The 25,696-nt window shown below is 46.1% G+C and overlaps 1 protein-coding gene across 1 annotated transcript; it reads right to left on the reverse strand.

Annotated features, from left to right (window-relative positions):
* HPS3 (HPS3 biogenesis of lysosomal organelles complex 2 subunit 1) lies at window positions 1-25,132 on the reverse strand. The gene is made up of 17 exons (XM_035132843.2): window positions 24,864-25,132; window positions 19,839-20,333; window positions 18,862-19,036; window positions 16,520-16,608; window positions 14,835-15,027; window positions 14,418-14,499; window positions 13,377-13,531; window positions 11,309-11,417; window positions 10,988-11,169; window positions 9,184-9,364; window positions 7,447-7,677; window positions 4,913-5,098; window positions 4,296-4,484; window positions 3,341-3,448; window positions 2,099-2,305; window positions 849-939; window positions 1-586 (listed from the first exon to the last, which is right to left on the reverse strand). The coding sequence occupies exons 1-17, from the start codon at window positions 25,084-25,086 to the stop codon at window positions 459-461; spliced, it is 3,024 nt and encodes a 1,007-aa protein (XP_034988734.2). The 5' UTR covers window positions 25,087-25,132; the 3' UTR covers window positions 1-458.
* Window positions 25,133-25,696: the final 564 nt, after the last annotated feature.

Consider the following 25,696-nt stretch of genomic DNA (forward strand, 5'->3'; position numbering starts at 1 on the left):
TGAGATTTTCAGCTGTTTGGTTTGTTGGACACCCCATCTGACACAGGTGATTATAAGGAGGAAAAAAACAATGAATTATATTCATAGTAAAGCTATCCTTTGAATGTACTGGCATTTAGCCCAACTTTCTCCACATAGTATATGCCTAGCTCACTTACAACACTCGTGTTTAGCATCATAAAACTATCACAAGAAAGGGGAGTGAGACGGTTAGGGTAGGATTTCAGGCCACAGCTGAAATAGGCAAAGTCTTAAAAATTACACACACAAACTTACTTTAATGTGCCAATATTTATATTTTAATCGGTCAACCAAACTTCTTTATGCACATAGGGAAATGCTAAAGAACACCATATCTACAGTATTGAATTTATAGTTGCATAGTGAGCTTTCGCCCATTTAAGTACTTTCTCTTGCAAAACGTTTCTCGGAGATCATGCAGCCCTTCTTTCTTGTGCTTATGTCACTAGTTTCCTTCTGCTGCACTGAAGCAGATGTGGCAGGAAAAATGCTGCGTTCCCATCCTCTGGCAAAACATTAAGGAAGTCCCTCAATTCCAGTTCCATGGCAATGACAGATAACGTTTCTGGGCAGGGAAGATACACCATACAGTATTTAAACAGATTCTCTTTAACCATCAATTCTTACTTTGCCTAACTACATTTAGCCTTGAAAGCTTTGCAATTTGTGCAGAAATGTGCTCTGCTCTGAATCCAGTTCTTTAATATAATCATTAAAAGCACCGCCCCCCCCATCACAGCCATCTATACATCTAAAAGCTTTAAAAAAAAAAGCCCACTGCAAAGACTCTGCACATCCACAAACTGACAAACAGCACATTTCTTTACCTGTTAGGGATGATAGGAGTACAGAATAGTTGTCTCCAGGATGTCTGATTCGTTTACAGAGCTCAGGAAGGAGTTTGTTCCACCACAGAGCCTAAGCCAGCCACAAGACCCAAGGAGAGAGAAAGAAAATATCAAGAGTGCTATGATGTTCCTGAAGGAATCCAAGCTCTTTGTTTCTTAACACATTTAACACACTCTCTCTCTCTCTCTCTCTCTCTCTCTCTCTCTCTCTCTCTCTCTCTCTCTCTCTCTCTCTCTCTCTCTCTGTCTTAATGGAGCACCTTTAAGTACAACATATTTATATTTGTCACTCTTATATTTGTGAAGTATAGCCTGTCAGGGTTCTTAAACTTAGCAGCAAACAAGAGCGATGGCTCCCTCTTGTGATACTAAGAATTCAGGGCAAAGTACAAGCCGAGATTAAAGAAGTAACAAAATGCCTAACGGTGCCAAGGAAAGCTGCATTTTGTGACCTGCAGAAATCATGCAAAATTATATATACAATGCGTTCCCTTCCACTGTTACCGGGAGGTGGGGGGTGGGGAGCAGGACATTGAAAATGCTGCCCCACTTCTAGGTGTCAGATTTAACCAAGCATTGCCTATAACTTTCAAATTATATTTGAAGCTTTTCTTTGCGGACTAGAAGCTTTTTTTCTCTCTCTCTCTCCGTCTCTCTCTCTCTCACACAATTTAGCACCCCAACACAATCTTGACTTCCACAATATTACATCGGTGTAGCTTACATAACAGCTGAATTTGCAAGTAACACTGAATCATGGTTTAGCACGATGCAAACAAGTCCAAGTGTTGGACTTGCAGTCTCTCTCCCCCCCCCCCCCAGCTCTCCAGAAGGACAGGATAGCAGAAGCTTTGTAACATCAAGTGTGATGGTGAAAAGGCGGCTAAGGAAACTACAGCAGGAAAGCAACAAACAGCTTCCAAGGTGTGTCTTCTTGAAAGAGCACCAGTTTTCTATACAGTACCCAGCAGAATAAAGGCAAGCCTTATGAGCATTTCACACAAGCACTAAAGTACATTTCAACTGTGAGCATTTTTTAAAAAAATGCCTGAACAAAGTATTGAATAAATGTGCTACGTTAGTCACTTTTAACAAATGAATGGAAAGCTGATCAACTTAATGAAACGTTAGCAGTACTTGTATGATTTTCTAGCAGTGCTTTTTTGTTAATGGGTTTAAAGGAGGGGGGGGAAACAGAGCTAAGACTAAATGATGGTAATAAAGCTCACCCGACATTCATGCTTCAATTCATGTTGGGCGTAGGGTATGACAGCTTCAGGGCATCTCTCCAGAAGTTTGTCAATGGATCTCTCATACTGCCCTAACCGTGTATTGCAAAGAATGTGGATGCTCAGGCCAGAAATAGTCTCCTCTGGAAGGGCCTCCAACAGTGGCAGAATGGAAGGTATATTGAAGTATGGACTACATAAGAGAGACTGAAGGGTGGGGGCAGAGACATTATATCCAGAATTTAAGACACAATGAAAGAAACCAAACCATACCCATGTAGGCATGGACTGGAAGACACCAAACATTAAAAAAACAAAAACAAAAAACCTCTCACCCCCATACAATGTTTTCATTATTAAGAACTGCTTGGCAGACCGGGTGACCCAGGAAAAACAGAAGCAAATGCAATTTTTAATTGCCTTGTTTAGATTAAGACCCATGTCTGCTATCCTCACTTGTATGCCCATTACTTCTTTGGGGGTCATTCTTGCTTTGTATTGGGATATTTCCGGCCTGACCTGAAGCATGCATTCAAGGCATTCAGTCTAACTGTAGGCAGTGGGTCTACTTTTCAGCCCCAGTGTCTTCAAGGCTGAAGAAATGGTTCAGAAAAGCCTAGGACGGGGAAGGGGGAACCTGTGACTTTCCGGATATGCTTTGACTGTAAGTCCCATCACTCCTGACCAATTGCCATGCTGGCTGGAGCTGATGGGGGTTGGAATCTGGCCACATATTGAGCACCACAGCTTCTCCATCTTTTAAGCTAGCTAAAGCCTTGTGCACTGCATCTCTTTAAAATAAACCATGTCCCTGCGCACACCTTAAATGAGATCAAACACAGGTGTTTTTTAATCTACAGAGGCTAGAGCCCAGGGTTGCTGTGGGGTCGCCTTCCAGATGTTTTGAACTACAACTCACACAGCTCTTGATCTTTGGCCATGCTGGCTGAGTGGGATGAGAATGGCAGTCCACAACATCTGGAGAGCACCATGCAGGGGTGAAACTAGGCTTTATTTCACCCACGTCAAAGACCCAGTTTGGCACACACTCCATGTGCATTTGTGCAAGCAAGCATGCACACACGCACTGAGAGTCTCAATGGCGCCCCTTTGGAGGCTTCACCCGGGGCAATAAAACCCATCTAGCCCCCCCCCCCCCCCCTGGAGCTACAGCTCTGCACCATGTTATTTACCCCTGGGCTATAAAGAGAAAAGTTGCAGGGGAATGAAAGAATTTTACACCTGTAATTTTGAAAGATCATCAGAAGCATTCTGGTCAGAAGGAGGAATTAATGACATCATGAACGTAACCCAAGGAAAAATAAGTCCATAATGACCACAGGAATTTATCTGAACAAGTGAAAAAATAAATAAGAAAAAGCCATTAGCATTCTAAGCATTTTTATGTCTAAGTTCCAAGTCCTCATTTAAGATCCCCTCATTTAAGGGGGGTCAAAACAAAAGCACACTTCCAGCTTATTTGTAGACTAAATTTCGGTTGTAAGTCATTTGTTTTAAAATATATAGTACTACTGAAATAAGTATTTCCCCCTAATATTATAAAAGTCTCCATTTCATCTAGAACCAAACTGATGCAGTTCCATTCAAACATGTTTGTACACATACATACTGTCAGGCTTCAGGGAATCAGCTTCCACCCCCATGGCTGTAAATGAGCAGATCAAACAAAAGGGAATTCTTACCAGTTACTTTCTTTTGTTCTTTGCTGTGTTTATTAAAGAAACTATCTCCCCAGAATGGCGGTGCTCCCAATGAAGGGTCACTCCCTCTTCCATCCCTATTAATCTACGTCACTCCTACGTCTTGTAATCTGAGTTTGTAGCCTCTGCGCTTTCTTTTCTGACACTTTCTGAGCTCTCTGTGACTTTGGGGAAAGGTGTGTGTGTAGATACTATCCAGAGACTGTGAATCTGTTAACTCTCTCTTTCTCTTTTCTGGTATTTCTTCTGCTAGCTGTTCCTCATCCAGTATTTCCCAGCTTCTGCTTTCTGAACTATGCCCCTCTGCAAACCACTGTTCCAAATCTATACTGTTCTCCTGCTCCTGGGAAGATTCAGGAGGAGGGGGTGGCTCCTGCCATTCTTCCTCGGTATAGCCCTCCTCAGCATGGTCCCTGACACTCACTCACTCACTCACACACACACACACACACAAGTAGGATACAAACTCTGGTTACCAGATCTTCAGTGGTTTTCAGCGGCTTAGTATTGGGCAACTGCTTCCTGGAGAGCCTCCAAATATATTGCTCAGCAAGTTTAAAATGCAGCTCTTGTACCACTTCTTTCTGACTGCATGCGACAAGAAGAGCTTCCCAGAAGTCCACTAAGAGCTGGGGGGTGGCATCTTCCTCCTCGGCACTCAGCATCTGTTTTTCCAAAATATAAAGAGCCGCTCAACACAAAACAACACAAACACCAAATTTAGCCGATTTGTTGTAGATCTCGTTTAAGCAAATATCCTTTAAGGGATCATCAGAAACGTTAAGTGGGGAGACATCTCCAGATGCATCAGTATACAATATGTGAGTGTGCAATGCAATGCAAAAAAAAAAGATGTATCCAAGAGAATCAGCTTCTCTGGTTATGCCCCATAGCCAACAAAGAGGAAGGGAGCTGTTGTTTACTATACTCTCCTCTTGCTGTTTATGGAACTGTATGAGAAGTCTGACCGCAACTTTCTTCCCACAGATGGGAAATGCACTTTTAGTTAGTTCTTCCTTTGTCTAGTGATAGGACACAGACTGCTCTGGAAGTTCCAAATAAACGAACTGTTAATAAAAGCTAAATGTCAAACCTTGATGTACGTGTCTGCTTCTTCCAGCTCAATTTTGCTATTCTCGTGCAAAGCCAACACTGAAGCCACAAGGAATCCAGGCCTCGTCTCCCTAAGATAAACCGCAAGCTCAGTCGGGACAACTTGCCCTTTAATTTGCTGTCTCAGGAGTCTCGGCTCCACAATAAAGCCACACACCAGCATCATCTGCAGACCAAAAGGGGGAAAAGGGCGAGAGAAGATTTAGATGTTGGCATTCCTCCCCACTCTACTCTGAAAGGGCTGATTCAGTTTCACTTTTTGAGCTCTGGTATAAACACAGCCAAGGCAAAGGTGAACATTTAAATCCTACCCATCTCTACAGAGCCAGGCAGAGATAATGTTCTTGATGGCTTACTCATAGGAGGAGGCAATAGGACTGCATGTTCCCTTGTCTCCCCACCCTCCTCCTACGGAGCACAAGTTGTCTAACTGTGGCTAACTGTTGCATTGGCAGCAACATTAAGAACACATACAGCCAATTAGGCTCTCACTCAAGCCAGGAAATAAAAGCTGGTTTCTCCCACTTACAGCTTGGTGCAAATATAACGGTTAACTAATAATCCCCAGTGGGAAACCGTTCCCATTCCAGAGGAGGAAGGTGAGGAAGATCCCAGGGCCAGTTCCTTGTGGTTTAGCAGGAAGGCTACTATCTGTAGCTGTATAGCACTTTCAAGTAACTCTGCAAATAGGTGCAATATTATCCTAAAATGTCAGGATCAGGAAGAGAACCTTGAGTTTCACACACTGGAATCATGCCACAATAATGCACAGGAGAATTATGTGCAGAAGGGAAGGTGAAAACAGACCAGGATACGAGAGGTGTCATGACAATATTAAAGGAAATGGGATGACAAACATGTATCGATACTGAATTGTCTTCCTACACACTGACATAATATGCAGGGAAATTGAGGGATTAAGGCAGTGTTTCTCAAACTTGGGTCCCCCACTGTTGTTGGACTACAACTCCCATCATCCCTAGCTAGCAGGAACCAAAGTTTAAGGAACACTGGATTAAGGAGAAGGGGGAATGCATGCATACACCTGTGCAAGAGAAAGTTGCTATTGATCAGGCGTAGGCAACCTCGGACCCGTGGGCCAGATGCGGCCCAATCGCCTTCTCAATCCGGCCCTCGGATGGTCCGGGAATCAGCGTGTTTTTACATGAGTAGAATGTGTGCTTTTATTTAAAATGCATCTCTAGGTTATTTGTGGGGCCTGCCTGGTGTTTTTACATTATTAGAATGTGTGCTTTTATTTAAAATGCATCTCTGGGTTATTTGTAGGGCATATAGGAATTCGTTCTCTCCCCCCCCCCCCATATAGTCCGGCCCACCACATGGTCTGAGGGACGGTGGACCGGGCCATGGATGAAAAAGGTTGCTGACCCCTGTTATTGATCCACAATGACTATCTTCTACCAAATTGTCCATCAACACTAGCCTATTTTCCCTGCCTCCACTAGTCTACTTTCTTTGTCACATTCCCTTCTCTCTGTTCACATGTCCCAAAAGGACACATATATGTGGAAAGGACCATAGAGCCATCGGCTCCAAAACCCTGCCTAAAAAGGCAGGATCATTCAAACAGGAGAGCAGAAGTCAATGTTATCCACTTCCGCCTTCCCAATTGCCACAAGCAAAAACACAGGAAGGCGCCTTATACTGCAGTCGGATCACTGGCCTATCCAGCCCAGAAAGGTTTGCTCTGAAAGGAAGCAGATCCCAGGAACGGCTTTTCGCTCTATCACCTACTAGCTTCACTTTAAAAACAAAACAAAATGAAGATGCTAGGAATTGAAGCTGGAACCCCCTGCATATAAAACCAGCTCTACTGCTGACTTTCTGTTCTTCCCCAAAGCAGGCAACAAGTCCATGTGCCCACATGGAGAAAAGCTTCAAATAACTACAACCAATGGTAGTTGCTTCTAGTCTGTAGCTAATGGGTTGCTGAGATATTGCAAAGATGTCACTGGCAATAGGTGTTGTTGCAGCATATATATAAAATTGGATCTTGCCAATAAAAGAGAAAATCTGAATTAAATTGGGTGGGTGGGTAGAGATACAGGACTGTCATTTTGATGCTAATGACATTGACTGGATGCTGCAAATAAACCCTGAATGCATGAGAAGCAAGGCATTCACAACCCCATGCCATCTGGAAGCAAGTCATATAGCTCAGGCACAACCAACAGGTAGATCATGATCTACTGGGAGATCACTGGAGATCTGTGGTAGATCACTGGCTCCCCTCAAAGAAGCTCAACCACTTTGGCTCCCCTAAAAAAGCTCAACAAGTTTGACCTGAACCCCCCAAAATGGGGTAGATCACTGCCAGCTTTTAACTCTGTTAGTAGATTGCAGTCTCTTGGGAGCTGGACACCCCTGGGTATATCTGAAGGGGAAACAGAACTTTCGCAACAACCCTGGTTCTCTGCTCACTCCCGCTGCACATAACGGTACAGAAGACAACAACCTTGACACAAATGTCGATGCATAGCCAGCAGGGTGTACCTCCGCGTAGCTGTCCAGCTCACTTTTACATCCATCGCGGTCTCCCATTTTCAGAGCCATAGAAGCCTTGGTTAGCGTCACCACAACAGACGGCACAACCTCTTCTACTTTCTGCAGATATTCGATTGCTATCTCAGGAGACACTTTTCTCATGCAAGGGCTGCAGAGGACCTGGGGGATTTGGTTCGACTCGGCAGGGTGGAATATATGGAGTACTTTGGCTGCCAATTCCTGGTAAAAGAAATATACATGTTTTAAAAAAGCAAACCAACAGCTGTGCTTTGTTTTTAATACAAGGCCTCTTTCTACCTATGAACGTTCTGTATAATTTGCCCAGAAATCATCAGGGGTGCTAGGGGAACAAGTACTTATTTCTCTGTTTCAAGTGTTTGTTTGTTTTAAATGCAGAGCAGCTGAAGCCATTATTTCATTATTGAGAAGGTTGCAGGTAATCTCAGGGTCACATACAAGCATCTTGGTTTGGGATATCCATTTCAAATCTAATTCCACTGTGTACAGCCTGTAGCCCTTCACAAGTTGCTGTGTGCCCTCCAGCATGGTCAATGGTCAGGGATGATGCAAGCTGCAGTCCAACAATATCTGGTGGACCACAGGTTTCCTATCCCTGATGCATCTCCTAGGGAGTTATAGGTGTGTTGTATTCATTCATCCACATATCCCAATTAGGGTAGCAACGTGCTAAAGTTTCACATATTTAACAATACTTTAAATAGCTATACGGCTTTTTCTAAGTGCTTCTAAAACTTTGCATAATTTCCTCAATAACTGTTAAAACAGGACAGTACAGTCGTACTTCGGAAGTCGAATGCCTTGCCAGTCGAATGTTTTTGCTCCAGAATGCCACAAACCTGGAAGAGAGTGTTCCAGTTTGCAAACGTTCCTTGGAACCCAAAAGTCTGACGTGGGTTCTGTGGCCTCCGATTGGCTGCAGGAGCTTCCTGCAGCCAATCGGAAGATGTGCCTTGGTTTCTGAACATTTTGGAAGTTGAATGGACTTCCGGAATAGATTCCGTTTGACTTCCGAGTTACGACTGCATTATCATTCCATTTTATTTAGAGGACCACTGAGGATGAGAGGCTAGCCTAAGGCCTCTCAGTGCAAGGAAGATTTTGAGCAAAGGACTTCCAACCTGCATTATATCACTTAACTAGGTACAAACAACAAGTCACCTCTTTTTTCCAGAAAAGGAACTTCTTACAGTATTTAGAAGATGCCCCACCAGTAACACCTTTCCCCAAATCGATCTAAATATCAACACAGTTTTTACATCTCATGGAAAGAAAAGTGAGCAACAGTGAAGTATAAATTGTAGCTTTCTGAGATTCACAGCAGCTCCTTTTACAAAGGCTGGCTCAGATTATACTTTTGGATACTTTTCACTCTCATAAAAGGAAATTTATTCACATGATAGTCATTTGACAAGGCAGCCAGAGGCTTATTGACTAAGCCAAGAGGAAGTTACATTAATGGAACAGTTTGCAGTCGCCCCCCCCCCCCAATGGTTAGGAGCTGCTTTAAAGAAAAGTGGCATACAGATATTACATCAAAGGGTACATTCTGGAGGTTGGTAATGGCAGAAGTTGCCTTGGCAAACATGTCTTGAGCTTCCAATTCAGGCCTGCCACCAAACATGGAAGTAGACCTGTCACAAATGAACACTGAATAAGCCATCTTCTACAGAGAAAGAGAAACAACAAAAGGAACCATAGTCTTACTTCACTCAGCTCCTCGTCTATGTCTTCACAAAGGGAATGATACAAGTAAAAAATAATCCCCTTTTCGTACTTATGTGTTTTATCTTCAAACGATGGGTCTACTCTCTTCAGAACATCTGTCACAGATAGACCAGACATCTTGTAGTAAGGCAGAGCAAGGTGGAAGTCTTTGGTGTTAAACCTGAAAGTACAGAAACTACTAAACACGACAAACCTACATGAAGAGTCATATATCTGAACAGAAATGCTTCAGCACAGGGACAGAAAACCTGGCTCCCTTTGGGACTCCACCTCGCATGACAGGAGTTGTCATCCAGCAACATCCAGAGAGCCGAAGATTCCATCTCTTTTGCATTAACAAAATACTTTCAACAAATAGCTTTCCATATAAGGCCAAGTCTCACTGTTATGCCAGGATTGAGGCTGTGTCTGCAACTTGTAAGGTTTATACACCCAGTCTGATATTAGCTCATCTTTTTCAATGAGTAGCAACCAAACCAAGATGACTTCTAAGCACAGCCTAATGGATGGGGAGGAAATAACTTGGATGGGGGAATACCTTATGGAATGTTCAAGAAAGAGACACAATGAAGGACCACTATTGAAGTGAGAGCCAACTTTGTGCAAGCCAACCTGTTGCCACATGTAGAACAAGATCCCTATGACACAGGTTAAGGGGCATTTGGCCCTCCAGCTGTTGCTGAATTAAACCAAGGAGCAGTTCCAAAAATAAGTAATAGATAAGAGTTACAGGAACTTGTTTATGTATTGTGTGAACAAACAAATAGAAACAAAACATACCAAGGTATCTACAGTCGTACCTTGGTTGTCGAACAACTTGGTACTTGTATGTTTTGGCTCCCGAATGATTGAAACCCGGGAGTGAGTGTTCCGGTTTTCAAATGTTTTTTTGGAAGCCGAACATCTGATGTGGCTTCTGCTATTGTTTCCGGCGTGCCTGCGCAATTGGAAGCCAATCAGAAGCTGCGCCTTGGTTTCCGAATGTTCCAGAAGTCAAGCGGACTTCTGGAACGCATTCTGTTAGAAAACCAAGGCACAACTATATATAATAACTGAGAAGTTTCCCAATGTTCAAGACACTGGAATTATCTAAACAGTACACTGCAGACCACAAAGCAGTTCTCCAATAAATAATGGAACAAGATTTGCAGGATTAAACCTTGTTTCATGCTTTTTTAAGCAATGGAGAGTATGGACGGATGGCAGCTAAGGAATCTTCATTCCCTCAATTCCTTGGTAGATTCCCGTCCCCCCTTCAGAATAGCGTCAACGCAGTAGACCCTGTTAAGCTGTTAATGATCCCATTCATCTACGAGCAGCCAACAAAATTACAATACTGTGGGGTCCAATAGTGCTACACGTTCATTCACTGGGAGTGAGTATGTAAAAGAAAGCTGCTTGTCAAAATAAAATCACACTACAACTCCAATCAGTCTCAGCAAGCACGGCAAATGGCCAGTGATGACTGGAGTTGTAGTTCAGCAACATCTGGAAGGTCAAAGGTTCACCACACCTGCTTTTACAGAAGTGCAGGCAGCCGGCAATGGAAGCGCTTTGATCTATAGCCTATGTAAATTATGACTGGGCCAGAAAAGCAGAGGCTGCATGTCCAACAAGGCTAGGAGCTGATGGGAGCAGGGAAAAAAGAGCAAGTTGTTGCTTTTCCATGCATACATCTTTGTATTATATACAAAGGTTTAAAGAAGATTTTATGAAGATGTTTAAACATCGGGAGTCACCCAAGCGTAAGTATTTATGGATACGACACCTAAGAAATCCAAACCTGCTGTAACAGTCTCCTAGGAGAGCACAGCTTTCCTGTAATGCTGCCAGAAGGTCTTCCTTCTCTGCCGATTCCTTTAGATCAGGGTCCATTAGTGCGGCTCTGATTAATAAGTGAGCCTCACTTAGAAGGTGGATACAACTCTCCGTTCTTACATTTTCATAGGTCTTGCTGTACTCAACCTAGAGCAGAAACAGGACACACCATAAGGGGAGGAAAACGCTTGCAGGCCTTATGTGAAGTTAGCAAATGCACTGGGTTACAATATGTTACTTTTTTTCTCTCTATATATAAAAAAAACTCCAAAGCAGCGTACGGTACCATTTCATTGTAAAGCAGAAGAGTTGAAGTTGTGTTCACGATGTATAAATTCCAGCCAGGTTCAGAATCTGGAGGAACCTTGGGTTTGATGCTATCAGACTTCCGGGAGCTGAAAGAAGTGGGACGTAGGCTCAAGTTACAAGAAAGGAGATTCCTACCAAACATCAGGAAGAACTTTTTGACAGTAAGAGGCTATGGACTCTCCTTCAATGGAGGTTTTGAAGCAGAGGTTGGATGGCCACCTGCCATGGATGCTTTAGTCGAGATTCCTGCATTGCAGAAGGTTGGACTAGATCAGGCACCCCCAAACTTCGGCCCTCCAGATGTTTTGGACTACAATTCCCATCATCCCTGACCACTGGTCCTGTTAGCTAGGGATCGTGGGAGTTGTAGGCCAAAACATCTGGAGGGCCGCAGTTTGGGGATGCCTGGACTAGATGGCCCTCAAGGTCCCTTCCAACTCTTGATTCTATGTTTGTTTATTTTTGCATTTATGTCCCACCCTTTTCTTCCAAGGAGTTCAAGGTGGTATACATGGTTCTCACCCTCGTTTAACACACACATCAACCCTGTGAGGGAGGTTAGGGTGAGAGGCAGTGACTGGTCCAAGGTCACCCAGTGAGCTTCATGGCAAAGTAGGGGAGTTGAACTCTGCCACCCCAAGGCCCTAGTCCAACACTCTAAACCACTATACCACACTGGCTATTAAAATACACATTACCCATAATTACGTCTTTTAGGTATTGTCTGGAGGGGGTTGGAGGATGGATGGCGGCTAACAGATTGAGGTTGAATCCTGACAAGACAGAAGTACTGTTTGTGGGGGACAGGGGGCGGGCGGGTGTGGGGGACTCCCTGGTCCTGAATGGGATAACTGTGCCCTTGAAGGACCAGGTGCGCAGCCTGGGAGTCATTTTGGACTCTCATCTGTCCATGGGGGCACAGGTTCATTCTGTGTCCAGGGCGGCTGTCTACCAGCTCCATCTGATACACAGGCTGAGACCCTACCTGCCCGCAGACTGTCTCACCAGAGTGGTGCATGCTCTAGTTATCTCCCGCTTGGACTACTGTAATGCGCTCTACGTGGGGCTACCTTTGAAGGTGACACGGAAACTGCAATTAATCCAGAATGCGGCAGACAGACTAGTGACTAGGAGTGGCCGCCGGGACCACATAATACCGGTCCTGAGAGACCTACATTGGCTCCCAGTACGTTTCTGAGCACAATTCAAAGTGTTGGTCATGACCTTTAAAGCCCTAAACTGCCTCGGTCCTCCTATATACCTGAAGGAGCGTCTCCACCCCCATTGTTCAGCCCGGACACTGAGATCCAGCGCTGAGGGCCTTCTGGCGGTTCCCTCACTGCGAGAAGCAAAGCTATAGGGAACCAGGCAGAGGGCCTTCTCGGTAGTGGCGCCCGACCTGTGGAACGCCCTCCCATCGGAGGTCAAGGAGATTATTAACTACCTGACATTTAGAAAACACCTAAAGGGAGCCCCGTTTAGGGAAGTTTTTAAATCTGTGATATTTTAATGTATTTTGGTATTTGTTGGAAGCCACCCAGAGTGGCGGGGAAAACCCAGCCAGATGGGCGGGGTATGTATAAATAAATAAATAAATAAATAAATAAATAAATAAATAATAGGTATTTCAGTTATTTATGCTATCAAGAGCCCTCTTGAAACATTAAAACTAGTCTAAAGTAAAAAAAATTGTTTTGAAGGTGGGGCTGAGAAGTGGGATAGCCCCGACTTCCTTGGAAGGTGACGAAGTCTGAAGAGGGGGGGGGGCTTTTGCATCCATGAAGCATCTCTGTGCATTTTAGGATCCTGAGAAATCTTGGCTCTAAGATGCATGGAGGGCTTCCGCAGATACAAAAGGTGACAAGAACAGCGAAAAGGACGTCCCTGAAAACCACTCCCGTACATGTTTATTTCATCCCAATTTTAACACTTACAACATTTACAACAGGGTATAGTTGGGTGCATGTACCCCCATTACGTCTACTGATGCCACCAGACATTTCCCAAGCCAGCCTCTGTTCGAACATATGAACTACTGTACTCACAGGAGTCTCCTGGAAGGCTTTTTTCTCTCCGTAATGTCTTCGGTCTCAGCTTTTGTCAAAACTATGATGTGGTTCTTGAAGTGAGAAATAGCTTTCAGCCCTATAAAAAGCTGCATCCTCAAGGCACAGACATCCAGGGACACAGGGGGGCAAGCCTGTGAAGAAATGGTTCTTTCGTCAATTTGAGCAAGCTTATTAAAGTTTCTTACATGGTCCACGGTGGCATTTCCAAGCTGAGTGACATTTAAAGAAGGGCATAAAGCAAGGCAGATTCAGGGGTCTAAATAGGAAAATACTGCATGCTGTGTAGTTTTCAATCTACATTTCATGATTTTGAGGGTTCAGGTTATGACTGCTTTTTATATAGTTACACAGTTAAATAAGTTGTCACCCCCCCCTTTCCTGACAGCGTTTGTATGGTTTTGCCATGGCACTTGGCTACTACAATAAAGCTTATTTTGATTTGATTTTACACTATCCCTTTCATTGTTCAATCATTGCGGTATGTACACTAAAGGCCTACCCGGTTTAACAGTTGTATGTAAGTTGCATGCCTTTTTCACATGCTGAAACTAGGAATCAGCAACAGCTCGGTATTTCTCCATTCTCTTCAGTGGAAGAGAAAGGTTTCCATCTCCTCCTCTAGGCCCTAGGAAACTAGGTAAAGCTTCTCTGTACGCTTACTGAAATTCGCCCAGCATAAATCTGAGACACAATTTTAAAACTTGCTTTCCATTAGGTGACTGTTACAATGCCTTCAAACATGTTTATCGGGCTGCGGCTGATGGGAGCTGAGCCCAAAAACAGCTGAAAAGGTGCACTGGGTCCCCCAACCTTGGCTTAAGGCCTACGGGACGGTCCATTTGCAACAGTAATCCCCAAACTCCCGCAGCACACACTCCCTTGCCAAACTATCTGGCCAGATGGAAGCAACAAGTACTAAACAAAAGGAAACTCAGGATTATTGCAAGCCATGCAGATGCAAGATGCGGGTGTGAACTGTGGGCATTAGGAGCCAATCAGAGGGTTGAATCCATTCACTTTTAGCGTTGTGTCAATGTATGGATCTTCATCCCGAGCTGCTGCTGCGCTGCATCTCACAGTAAAGCACTGCAGGTTGTTGCTAGGGAAGAAAAAGAAAGCCATTGGATAGATGCTCTGCTTTTCTTTGGACCACATCAGCAAGGCTAAGAGAGGGGCCTTGTGTCTGGGCAGCCCAGGACATTCACGCGCACTGCCGAGGCTTGCGCCCCAGGGAGATCACATTGGTGCTGATAACACAGTGGTTTGGCTTCACCCTCAGATGCACACTGCACTGTTTCTCGAGACAGACAAATGCCAACAATGTGTTGTGCTATTATTGTATTTCAACTGCTTGTGTTTTTTTAAATAAACCCTGCTTTGAGCGCAAACATTTGTGGGAAATGCAGTATTTAAATTTAACCATGGCTATAATACCTTGTGATAACATGTAGGAATTGTGGGGTGAGTACCGCCTGTTGAGATCTCTCTGAATACTGATAGGTGGAAATCAGCTCCACTAAGTTGCCCACCGTGTAGAGGAATCCAATGTGAGGCAGAGAAAAAAAGCAGAAGAGACTCAGCAGTTCTCGCTTAGCTGGTTCGGCTCCGCCAGTTGTTGCAGAATTCCCTAGATGAAAGGAAGAAAGCAGTTACTCCCCAGGCTCCCATTCTTTAGGGAGGCATCAGCTCTCAAGACACCCTGCAGAATGTTTTATAAATATATTGAGCCGTGATTGTAGAGTAGCCCATGCTACATTCACTCGGGTTTCTGTTTTCGAGTTAGGAATTCTGAGATAACGCTCTTTCACTCTGTAGCCTATAAGCACTAGAACAGGCATCCCCCAAACTCGGCCCTCCAGATGTTTTGGGACTACAATTCCCATCATCCCTGACCACTGGGTCCTGTTAGCTAGGGATGATGGGAGTTGTAGTCCCAAAACACTTGGAGGGCCGAGTTTGGGGATGCCTGCACTAGAGTATTATTCTGCAAGAGTGAAAGCAAACCAAAACATAATAATGGGAACTTTTATTAACTCTCCAGCTTACTGATCAAGTAGCTTATTTGATCAAGTAGCTCTCCAGCTTACTGACAATTTGCCAAAGGACAAAAAGAGGTACCATAAGCCATTTTTGGTTATGAGGCATTGCTCTGTTGGCATTCTTAGGAAATCATCACCTATATTTACTTCTTAGAATGCAATGGTTTTTATCCTTTTACTGTTGTAAACAGCTTTGATAAGTTTGCCGATTCCCTGCCTGACACCCATTCCAGCATCAATTAGATATAACAGGACCCCCTCCTCCTGTCCCATTTTCATCCAGCCCCTGCTTTATATATCAGCAATATAGAATATGCGGACATTGTCTGATCATACAGTAGCGCCACAAAAAAGCAAAGGAAAAAGAGACAGCGATAGATCTAAAGTCTACTCAGAGTATGATTAATGTTGTGAAGAACCGACAGATTATAAAAAAGCATTGAAAGCCAAGAGAAAACTTTAAGATAATACCAGAATTTTATAAAGGAAATTCAATCCTTAATTCAATACAGAAGAAAGCTCTCTTTTACTTCCAACATTTAGGCATTCAAAGCTAAATTCAAAATAATGTACTTTCAAAGATTTATGCCATCTAAAATTATATATAAAAATCTAATCAGAGTCAGCTACTACTCTTGTGATTAAATTACTCCTAATGTTATTTAAAGACAATGTGATTTCTAGGAATAGGATTTTATATCATACAAGTTCTGTAAAATACTCTAGAGAGCTATGCTTGGAATGAATGTATTTAATTGAAATCCCCTTTATTTATTTCTTTAATTTCATTTATAAGTTGTCTCCCATGAAAGAGCTCAAAGCGATTCTACAATAAAAATCGACAACATATATAAAAACAAATTTCACCCCCAGATTCATAATCTCTAGCTTTCCCACATCTTGCATAATTAATGGGAGTTTTTCTTCTTCTTTTTCTCCGGAAGGGGAGCTGGTCCCCAGTGAACCATAATCCCCAGCTTTCATTTGCTCCCAATGCTTTACTTAGCCCTTTCCCCCCAGAAAGATTGTGGCGGTTGCCCACGAAGGCTGCTACTAGAAATGCAGATGTCATAAACCTACCTGCTACATACACAGGCAGCAGCTGGAGAGAGTGCAGCTTGGCATCATCGCCAGAGAAGGCAAAGGAGGATATGTCTAGAGCAAAACGTCTAAAAAGAAACATGACAGGTGAAACAATTCCAAGCCAACATATAGGCATGAGCTGCTCATGAAGCTTCTGGGAGGACGTTGTAAGGATATTCTGAAGCCCTGCTGTGAGGCAGAAACTTGCATCCCAATACATGGGCAAGTACATAGAAACCCATGGGACCAAGGTGATAATAATAATAATAATAATAATTTATTATTTATACCCCGCCCATCTGGCTGGATTTCCCCAGCCACTCTGGGCGGCTTCCGACAGAAGAATAAAATAATCGATTAAACATTAAAAGCATCCCTAAACAGGGCTCCCTTCAGATGTCTTCTAAAAATCTGGTAGCTGTTTTTTTCTTTGACATCTGATGGGAGGGCGTTCCACAGGGCGGGCGCCACTATCGAGAAGGCCCTCTGCCTGGTTCCCTGCAACTTGGCTTCTTGCAACGAGGGAACCGCCAGAAGGCCCTCGGCACTGGACCGCAGTGTCCGGGCAGAGCGATGGAGGTGGAGACGCTCCTTCAGGTATACTGGACCGAGGCCATTTAGGGCTTTAAAGGTCAGCACCAACACTTTGAATTGTGCTCGGAAACGTACTGGGAGCCAATGTAGATCTTTCAAGACCGGTGTTATGTGGTCTCGGCGGCTGCTCCCAGTCACCAGTCTAGCTGCCGCGTTCTGGATTAGTTGTAGTTTCCAGGTCACCTTCAAAGGTAGCCCCATGTAGAGCGCATTGCAGTAGTCCAAGCGGGAGATAACTAGAGCATGCACCACTCTGGTGAGACAGTCTGCAGGCAGGTAGGGTCTCAGCCTGCGTACGAGATGGAGCTGATAGACAGCTGCCCTGGACACAGAATTGACCTGCACCTCCATGGACAGCTGTGAGTCCAAAATGACTCCCAGGCTGCGCACCTGGTCCTTCAAGGGCACAGTTACCCCACTCAGGACCAGGGAGTCCTCCACACCTGCCCGCCTCCTGTCCCCCACAAACAGTACTTCTGTCTTGTCAGGATTCAACCTCAATCTAGGTTGCAAGGACGGCAATATGAATATCCAACAGCTAAAATGGTCTCCAAAAGAGAAACAACTGGCTTTTGTCCCATGAACCCACTGACTAAGTGTGCATGATATGCACAACTCCTAGGGAGCCAAAGGTCCCTTATCAGGTGCTGGGCTACACAATCTCTATTGCCACATGCAGCTCCATCATGTAGAGCCCAGTTCATGTAAGGTTGTTTTGCTTGCCTTGGTCCTGTCCCACTTTCCAAGCTTGAAGACAAGGGGAGGAGTTGTCCCCGAGCATGTGAATATGACAGCTATAGCTACATGGTTGGACCAAAACATAAAATATAGAGTGGTACCTCTACTTACGAACGCGATCCGTTGCCATTCGCACCCCGTAACGTCTGTAGAGTGCCACTGCTGAGCGTGTGCGATAGAGCGCTTCTGTGTGAAGCGCGCAGATTGCTTTCGCGCATGCACGGTGAAACCCGGAAATATACACTTCCGGGTTTGCCGCGTTTGCAACCCGAAAATCCGCAACACGAAGCGAACACAACCAGAGGTATGACTGTATGGTTAAAGGCATCTTGGTTTAAGTATGCCTTATGCAAAGCAAAAAAAGCAAAAAAGAAGAAGGAGGAGGAATGGTCTGTGTTTCAGTGAGAAAAGGGTTGTTCATTTCCCAGCATATTAAGTAAAAATGCAATTGTCCAAACTGGCTCACTGGTCTCTGTTCTAAGCTAGAGTGGAATAATGATCAATGATCTATTAGTTATATATGTACTGTTGGATATGGATCCAATAGTGGGGCCAATAGTTAAGAAGGCAGTTTCTGCATATGCTGTAGAGGGAAGTGAGGGGCAGATGGGGCTTGTCAACCGGGGAACGAAGCCCATCTAGGAGAAGGAAAACTCAGATCCTAAATCTCCACTGCCTTGTGGATATATTATGGAGGAGAAAATGCTAAAGAGTAAACCCTACACAAATCGAGAGTGGAGTCCTTAAGACAGTTTGTTATGCCTCTTTCTTGCAACTGCTGCAGCCAAACTGGTGCCAAATATACTGCTTCTTTGGACCACATCAGCGAGGATAAGAGGGGGTCTTGTCTGGGCAGCAACACACTCTGCCCAGGGAGGTCACTTCAGTGCTGCTAACATAATGGTTTGACTTCAGCCCCAGAGGCCACACTCCATTGTCTCTCAAGAAAGACAATAACAATATATATATATGCCTTCATTTAAAATAGAATTCCAATAATTGACTACCTGTACAAAACATATTGCAACTGGAAGTTTGACTCTTCACTGACTAAGCCCGTTGTCTCCAGAGTAACGGATATTCCACATTGCCTGCTTTCTTCCCCAAAGAGCTCCACAGGCTGCTGACAGATAACAAAGTCATCTGTCTCAAAAGGAGTTGCATCAGGTTCTTCTTTTACACCTTTAATAAATGGAGCAAATAATCAGGTTTACAACATGGGGGAAAAATGGTTAGGAACTTATGACATGCTCAGTGTCCTAAGAATAAAAGCAGCCTTACTTAAACAACTGCTACTTACAGTATACCGTAACTAACAGTATAGAGAAAAGTCTTCATATTCATGAAAGCATTCAAATTGGGACTATACAACAAGTTCAGGAATTTGGAATTGCAAATCCTAAAAGGCATTTCTAACCATGGATGGCGAAAAAACAAACAACTGAGATGAATGGACGTTCCCGCTCCTCCCAAAAGATTTAGCATGCCTGAAAAGAGACTGTGCCATTTAGATCTGTGCATAATAAACATACGCCAAGATGGAACTATTTCAGTTAAGTGCAATTTTATTTTTTCTTCTGCATGACCTGATCGGTTTTTTTTTTAAAAAAAAAACCCCACATACACAAACATTGGGCTGGGTCGAGAGAACGAAAGTTTTGTTTGTGCTGACCTGCGAAGACCAGATCAAGAGGATTTGTGATGTGCCATTATGGATAAATTCAATAGCAGCTTCCGTGCTCTCGATCCAATCTTAAATTATTAACTCATTAATTCAACTTCTTGTGTTTTCTAACTATCCACAGCTTGCAGTACCTTTGAAAATAAATCTTTTCTCAACTGTCATGATTGCTAGTTTTACAGGAAACATTTTATCAACTTGTCCAGCCTCTGCTTCCATCCCAAAGACGTTTTTTTTTAAAACAACAAACATAAGTCAAGGACTACATAGCCTTGCTCTGGAGATTTTAAGTGCCATACTAACCTTTGTTGAACAACCTTTCGGATACTACAGAGTCACAGGCATGCTGTCTACTCCCGCCTGCTGCTTTCACACCAGCTTCCAGGTGAAGGATTAGGACTTCTAGTTCTGTTGTTATGGCTATATAGCCAGCACAAAACGCAACTTCTGCAGGAGTGACATTATCAATGTGCAAAATTAACAAGCGTTCGAAGTCCAGCACAGTCACATTCTGACTCCTGACCAGATGTTTCAGACAGAACAAGATCAGCTTATTCTTACAGCCAACAAGCAGGTCTCCAGTTAAAGGACAACAGGAAAAGCACAAAGGGGGGTCCGAAAGGGGCAATTCTACAATTGTAATTTGGTTCTTAGATGCTTCAGAATAGGATGCCTCCAGGTTATGGCCTATCATCCGCACACAGACGCGGGAGTTCCCAGTTGACATGCATCTCCAGTTTACATACGCTCGCAAGAAGAGGCTCTCATTTTTTTCCTCAACAGTGACCACGTAGTCTCCTGCAGGGGAAAAAATAGAAGCATTTTTGAAACACAGAATCAATATGTACACCATACATAAGCTGAGGAGTTACTAAGTGAAAAATAGCAATATGGTATCACCTTTAAGAGCAACAGGCCACTTCATCTGATTTGTTACCCTGAGTGGCAAATACACAGATTGTAGACCATGCAGGGCCGGCTCATCGTAGACCCCCGGTGGCGCAGGGCACCATGGCGCCGGCCCGCCAGGAGGGCGCCGCGAGCTGCGCCCGCCCGCTGGCCGGTCCGCTGCGCAGCTGCGCGCGGCGCCCACCTGCCCACCGCGCTGGGAAACGGGGTGGGAGGGCACCGGAAAGATCGCGGTGTGTCTGCCCGCCCGCCCGCCGCGCAGCAGCGCCGCGCCCACCTGTCCACCGCGTTGGGAAACGGTGCGGAAGGGCGCTGGAGAGATCCGGCGCACCATGACGACAGGGGCGCTTAAGACGGCGCTGAGACCATGCAAGCATACTCCATAACGAATTTGTTAGTCTTCAAAAGGTGCCAAAGGACTGTTGTTTACCTTGCTGGAGATTAACATGGGTACAGGAGGCAGACTTAGTCGTTGTCTGAGGACTATCCCTGCCTCCGGGTCTGGTCCTGACCGGACGGATATTGGAATCAGCAAGGGATACCCACATGACCTGAAGGTGCTGCTGTGCAATGCCAGGTCGATGATGAATAAGACCACTGCCATTCATGACCTGATTGTGGATGGAGGATTTGACCTGGCATGTGTGACAGAGACCTGGTTGGATGAAGCCGATGGGCCCGTTCTTGGTGCTGCTTGTCCACCAGGTTTCTCTTATGCACAGCAACCCAGGCCATCTGGGCGGGGAGGGGGGGTTGCTGTGATTTTTAGGAAGTCATTAGTTTGCACCAGGCGTCCTATTGGTAAGACTGAGTTTTCTGAGTGCATGTTCTGGAAGTTGGGCAATAGGGGCAGTACAGGATTCCTTTTGGTGTACCGACCTCCCCGCTGCACCAAGGATTCCCTGCCCGAGCTGCTTCAGGTCGTGTCGGATGTGCTCCTGGAGACACCTAGCTTGGTTGTCTTAGGGGATTTTAACATCCATGCCGATACGACCTTACAAGGTGCCGCTCGGGACTTCGTGGAAAGCATGGCCACCATGGGGCTGTCCCTGAATAAGTCTGGCCCAACTCATAGCCGTGGACATGCCTTGGACTTGGTGTTTACCTCTATGGATGTTGGTGATCTGACATTAAGTAAAAGCGAAACAAAAGAAGTGCCATGGTCAGATCACTTTCTGGTGCAACTGGACTTCTCCACAACCCTTCCCCTCTGCAGGGAGGTGGGACCGATTCGGATGGTCCGCCCCCGCTACTTAATGGATCCAATTGGCTTCCAGAGAGTGGTAGGGGATGTTTTATCCCATGTCGATGGCCTTTCAGCTGATTCCCTGGTGGCCCGCTGGAATGCGGAGTTAACCAGCGCTATTGACTGTCTGGCTCCGGAGCGCCCTCTCAGATTGCATGGAGCCCGGACAGCCCCGTGGTTTTCCCCGGCGCTGAGGGCGATGAAACAGTCGTTGAGACGGCTAGAGCGCCGGTGGCGGAAAACTCATTTTGAATCAGACCGGACACGGGCTAGAGCTCAACTTCGAGCCTACCAAGTGGAAATGGCGACGGCGAAGAGGACCTTCTTCACCGTCTCCATTGCATCTGCAGAAAACAGCAGCAGGAGACTCTTCCAGGTGGTTCGCAATTTAGCGGAACCACCTGCTCCATCCGGGCCCAGTACGGGCCACATGATCTCCTGCAATGATTTTGCAAAGTTTTTTGCAGATAAAGTCGCTCAGATTCAGGAAGAGGTAGACTCCACCGTGGGAGCAGGGCCGGGGCGGGGGAGTGCTAGAGTCCTGTCTAGTCAAGTTTTGTGGGATCAATTTCAATCTGTTACCTCCGAGGATGTGGACAGGCTGCTTCGACGAGTGAAACCAACCACCTGTCTCCTTGATCCTTGCCCATCCTGGCTTATAAAAGCTAGCCGGGAAGGGCTGGACGATGGGCTTCGCGGGTTGGTAAATGCTTCTCTCCATGAGGGAGCCTTCCCAGACCCGCTGAAAGAGGCGGTTATTAAACCGCTTCTTAAAAAACCATCTTTAGATCCGGCCAATATGGCCAACTATCGCCCAGTCTCAAATCTTCCATTCTTGGGCAAGGTGATTGAGCGAGTGGTTGCTGAACAACTTCAGGCACGCCTGGAAGAAGCGGACCATTTGGATCCCTTCCAGTCAGGATTCAGGCCTCATCATGGGACTGAAACTGCCTTGGTCGCACTGGTCGATGATCTCCGGCGGGCTAGGGACAAAGGTAAGAGCTGTTTCCTTGTTCTGCTGGATCTCTCAGCGGCTTTTGACACCATCGACCATAACATCCTTCTGGACCGTCTAGAGGGCTTGGGAGCTGGGGGCACTGTCATGCAGTGGTTCCTCTCCTTCCTCCTGGGCTGTGTTCAGAAAGTGGTGGTGGGGGATGAGTGTTCAGACCCCTGGGCACTCACTTGTGGGGTGCCTCAGGGTTCTGTCCTCTCCCCCATGCTTTTTAACATCTATATGCAGCCGCTGGGAGAGATCATCAGGGGGTCTGGGCTGGGTGTCCATCAGTATGCTGATGATACCCAGCTCTACCTCTCTTTTAAATCAGAACCAGTGAAGGCGGTGAAGGTCCTGTGTGAGTGCTTGGAGGCGGTTGGTGGATGGATGGCGGCTAACAGATTGAGATTGAATCCTGACAAGACAGAAGTACTGTTTGTGGGGGACAGGAGGCGGGCGGGTGTGGAGGACTCCCTGGTCCTGAATGGGGTAACTGTGCCCCTGAAAGACCAGGTGCGCAGCCTGGGAGTCATCTTAGACTCACAGCTGTCCATGGAGGCACAGGTCAACTCTGTGTCCAAGGCAGCTGTTTATCAGCTCCATCTGGTACGCAGGCTGAGTCCCTACCTGCCCACTGACTGTCTCTCCAGAGTGGTGCATGCTCTAGTTATCTCTCGCTTGGACTACTGCAATGCGCTCTACGTGGGGCTACCTTTGAAGGTGACCCGGAAACTACAACTAATCCAGAATGCGGCAGCTAGACTGGTGACTGGGAGCGGCCGCCGAGACCACATAACACCGGTCCTGAAAGACCTACATTGGCTCCCAGTACGTTTCCGAGCACAATTCAAAGTGTTGGTGTTGACCTTTAAAGCCCTAAACGGCCTCGGTCCGGTATACCTGAAGGAGCGTCTCCACCCCCATCGTACTGCCCGGACACTGAGGTCCAGCTCCGAGGGCCTTCTGGCGGTTCCCTCACTACGAGAAGCCAAGTTACAGGGAACCAGGCAGAGGGCCTTCTCGGTAGTGGCACCCACCCTGTGGAATGCCCTCCCACTAGAGGTCAAAGAGAACAACAATTACCAGACCTTTAGAAGGCATCTCAAGGCAGCCCTGTTTAGGGAAGCTTTTAATGTTTGATGGATTTCTGTATTTTAATGTTTGATGGATTTCTGTATTTTAGAATTTCTGTTTTGTTGGAAGCCGCCCAGAGTGGCTGGGGGAACCCGGCCAGATGGGCGGGGTATAAATAATAAATTATTATTATTATTATTATTATTATTATTATTACTCCTCTGGAAATTTCCAAATTAAGTTACATTTGCATTATAAAATGTGTACGCTTCTTGAATTAGTTGGCAATGTCATCGGATGCTCACGCCACACAAGCAACAGCTTAGAATCATATCTAGTCCACGAAGGTCACTGGGCAATCCTACCTCGCAGGATCGTTGTGAGCACAAATTGGCATGGGCTAGGGCGGTTGACCATAAAAAAGGCTGACCGCCGAAGAATTGATGCTTTTGAATTATGGTGCTGGAGGACAGGGCTGTCTTAAGCGTATCTGGCGCCCTGGTGCGAAGATCCCTCCGGCGCCCCCCCCGCCCCGTTTTGCAGCGCGGCTGTCTGGCGGGTGCAGCACAGCTGCCACGGGCACAGCAGCCCTGGCGCATTGCGCGACCCAGCCTTAGAGCTGGCTCTGCTGGAGGGGACTCTTGAGAGTCTCATGGACTGCAAGATCAAACCTATCCATTCTTAAGGAAATCAGCCCTGAGTGCTCCCTGGAAGGACAGATCCTGAAGCTGAGGCTCCAATACTTTGGCTACATCATGAGAAGAGAAGACTCCCTGGAAAAGACCCTGATGTTGGGAAAGATGGAGGGCACAAGGAGAAGGAGATGACAGAGGACGAGATGGTTGGACAGTGTTCCCGAAGCCACCAACATGAGTCTGACCAAACTGCAGGAGGCAATGGAAGACAGGAGTGCCTGGCGTGCTCTGGTCCATGGGGTCACAAAGAGTCAGACAGGACTAAACAACAACAAGGGCGCTGGGGTAAACAATCCTGCACGTGCAGCCTCGAGCTCTTCCGGAAAAAGAGGAAGAGGGGCTGACATGCAACGAACGAAACAGATCCTGCCATCTTCTCGGACGCTTTGCCCAAGCTTGCCACTTACCCACTTCGCTGTACGCCATGCGCAGCACCCGCCCCAGGGTGCTGAAAGAGCCGAGAGGCTCGCAGAGCTCCGGTCGGCCGGCGGCGAACACCTCCACCTTGCAGGCTCCCGGCGCACAAGCCACCAGCAGCGTGTCTCGGCCGCAGCAGAAGAGCGCCGGCTCCTGCTTGGCGGGCACCACTTGCTGCGAGCCGAACGGGTGCAAGTTGTACAGCTGCACCATGGTTCCCGATCGCCCAGGCCGCCTCTCCGCCTCCGGCAGCTGCTTCCGCGGCAGGCACCGCCCCACGTCGGTCAGCTGGAAGGAGGCGTCGGCCGCGCCCCCGATCCTCGCTACGGCTTCCCACAAAGGCAGCATCGTAGCGCCGTGCTGCGGCCCTGGGCTCAGGCACATTTATACCCGTGGTTAATATCCGCATAAAAGGAAGGTGCGGAGTCCCAAACATCGAGACCCGTTGGCAGGTAAAATGTGCACAGGATCAGAGCCCCTAGGCGCACATACTTGCAAGGAATACTGTACACTTGCCTTTGAACTCCGTCGGTTACTTATCTGGCATCGGGCTGCACTTGTGAATAGACGACTCTTAAGCAGCAGTGTGGGAAAGGCTTTGTACACGCAAGATAGAACTCGAGAGACACGTAGTACCAGCATGGTTTTAGCAAAAGAGGGTTAAATATTTTTGCGCACGCCTCTCTTCTGCTGTGTTTACGGAGAAGTTAGTTACATCGAACTAATTGCAGTTTACAGTATTATTTAAATTTATATCTCATATTTTAACCCCTTTGGTCATGGTGTAGCCAAAATTTCTGCTGCGGGGGCGGGCAAAACTGAG

Source organism: Zootoca vivipara, chromosome 5, assembly GCF_963506605.1.
Source record: "Zootoca vivipara chromosome 5, rZooViv1.1, whole genome shotgun sequence".
Lineage (NCBI taxonomy): Eukaryota > Metazoa > Chordata > Lepidosauria > Squamata > Lacertidae > Zootoca > Zootoca vivipara.

Coding starts and splice junctions, on each gene's coding strand:
- HPS3 (XM_035132843.2), bottom strand. CDS start 25,086: ATGGTGCAGCTGTACAACTTGCACCCGTTCGGCTCGCAGCAAGTGGTG. Junction 2,306..3,340: donor ATGATCTTTCAAAATTACAG/GTGTAAAATTCT, acceptor CCCACCCTTCAG/TCTCTCTTATGTAGTCCATA. Junction 587..848: donor ACTCCTATCATCCCTAACAG/GTAAAGAAATGT, acceptor TTCCCTGCCCAG/AAACGTTATCTGTCATTGCC.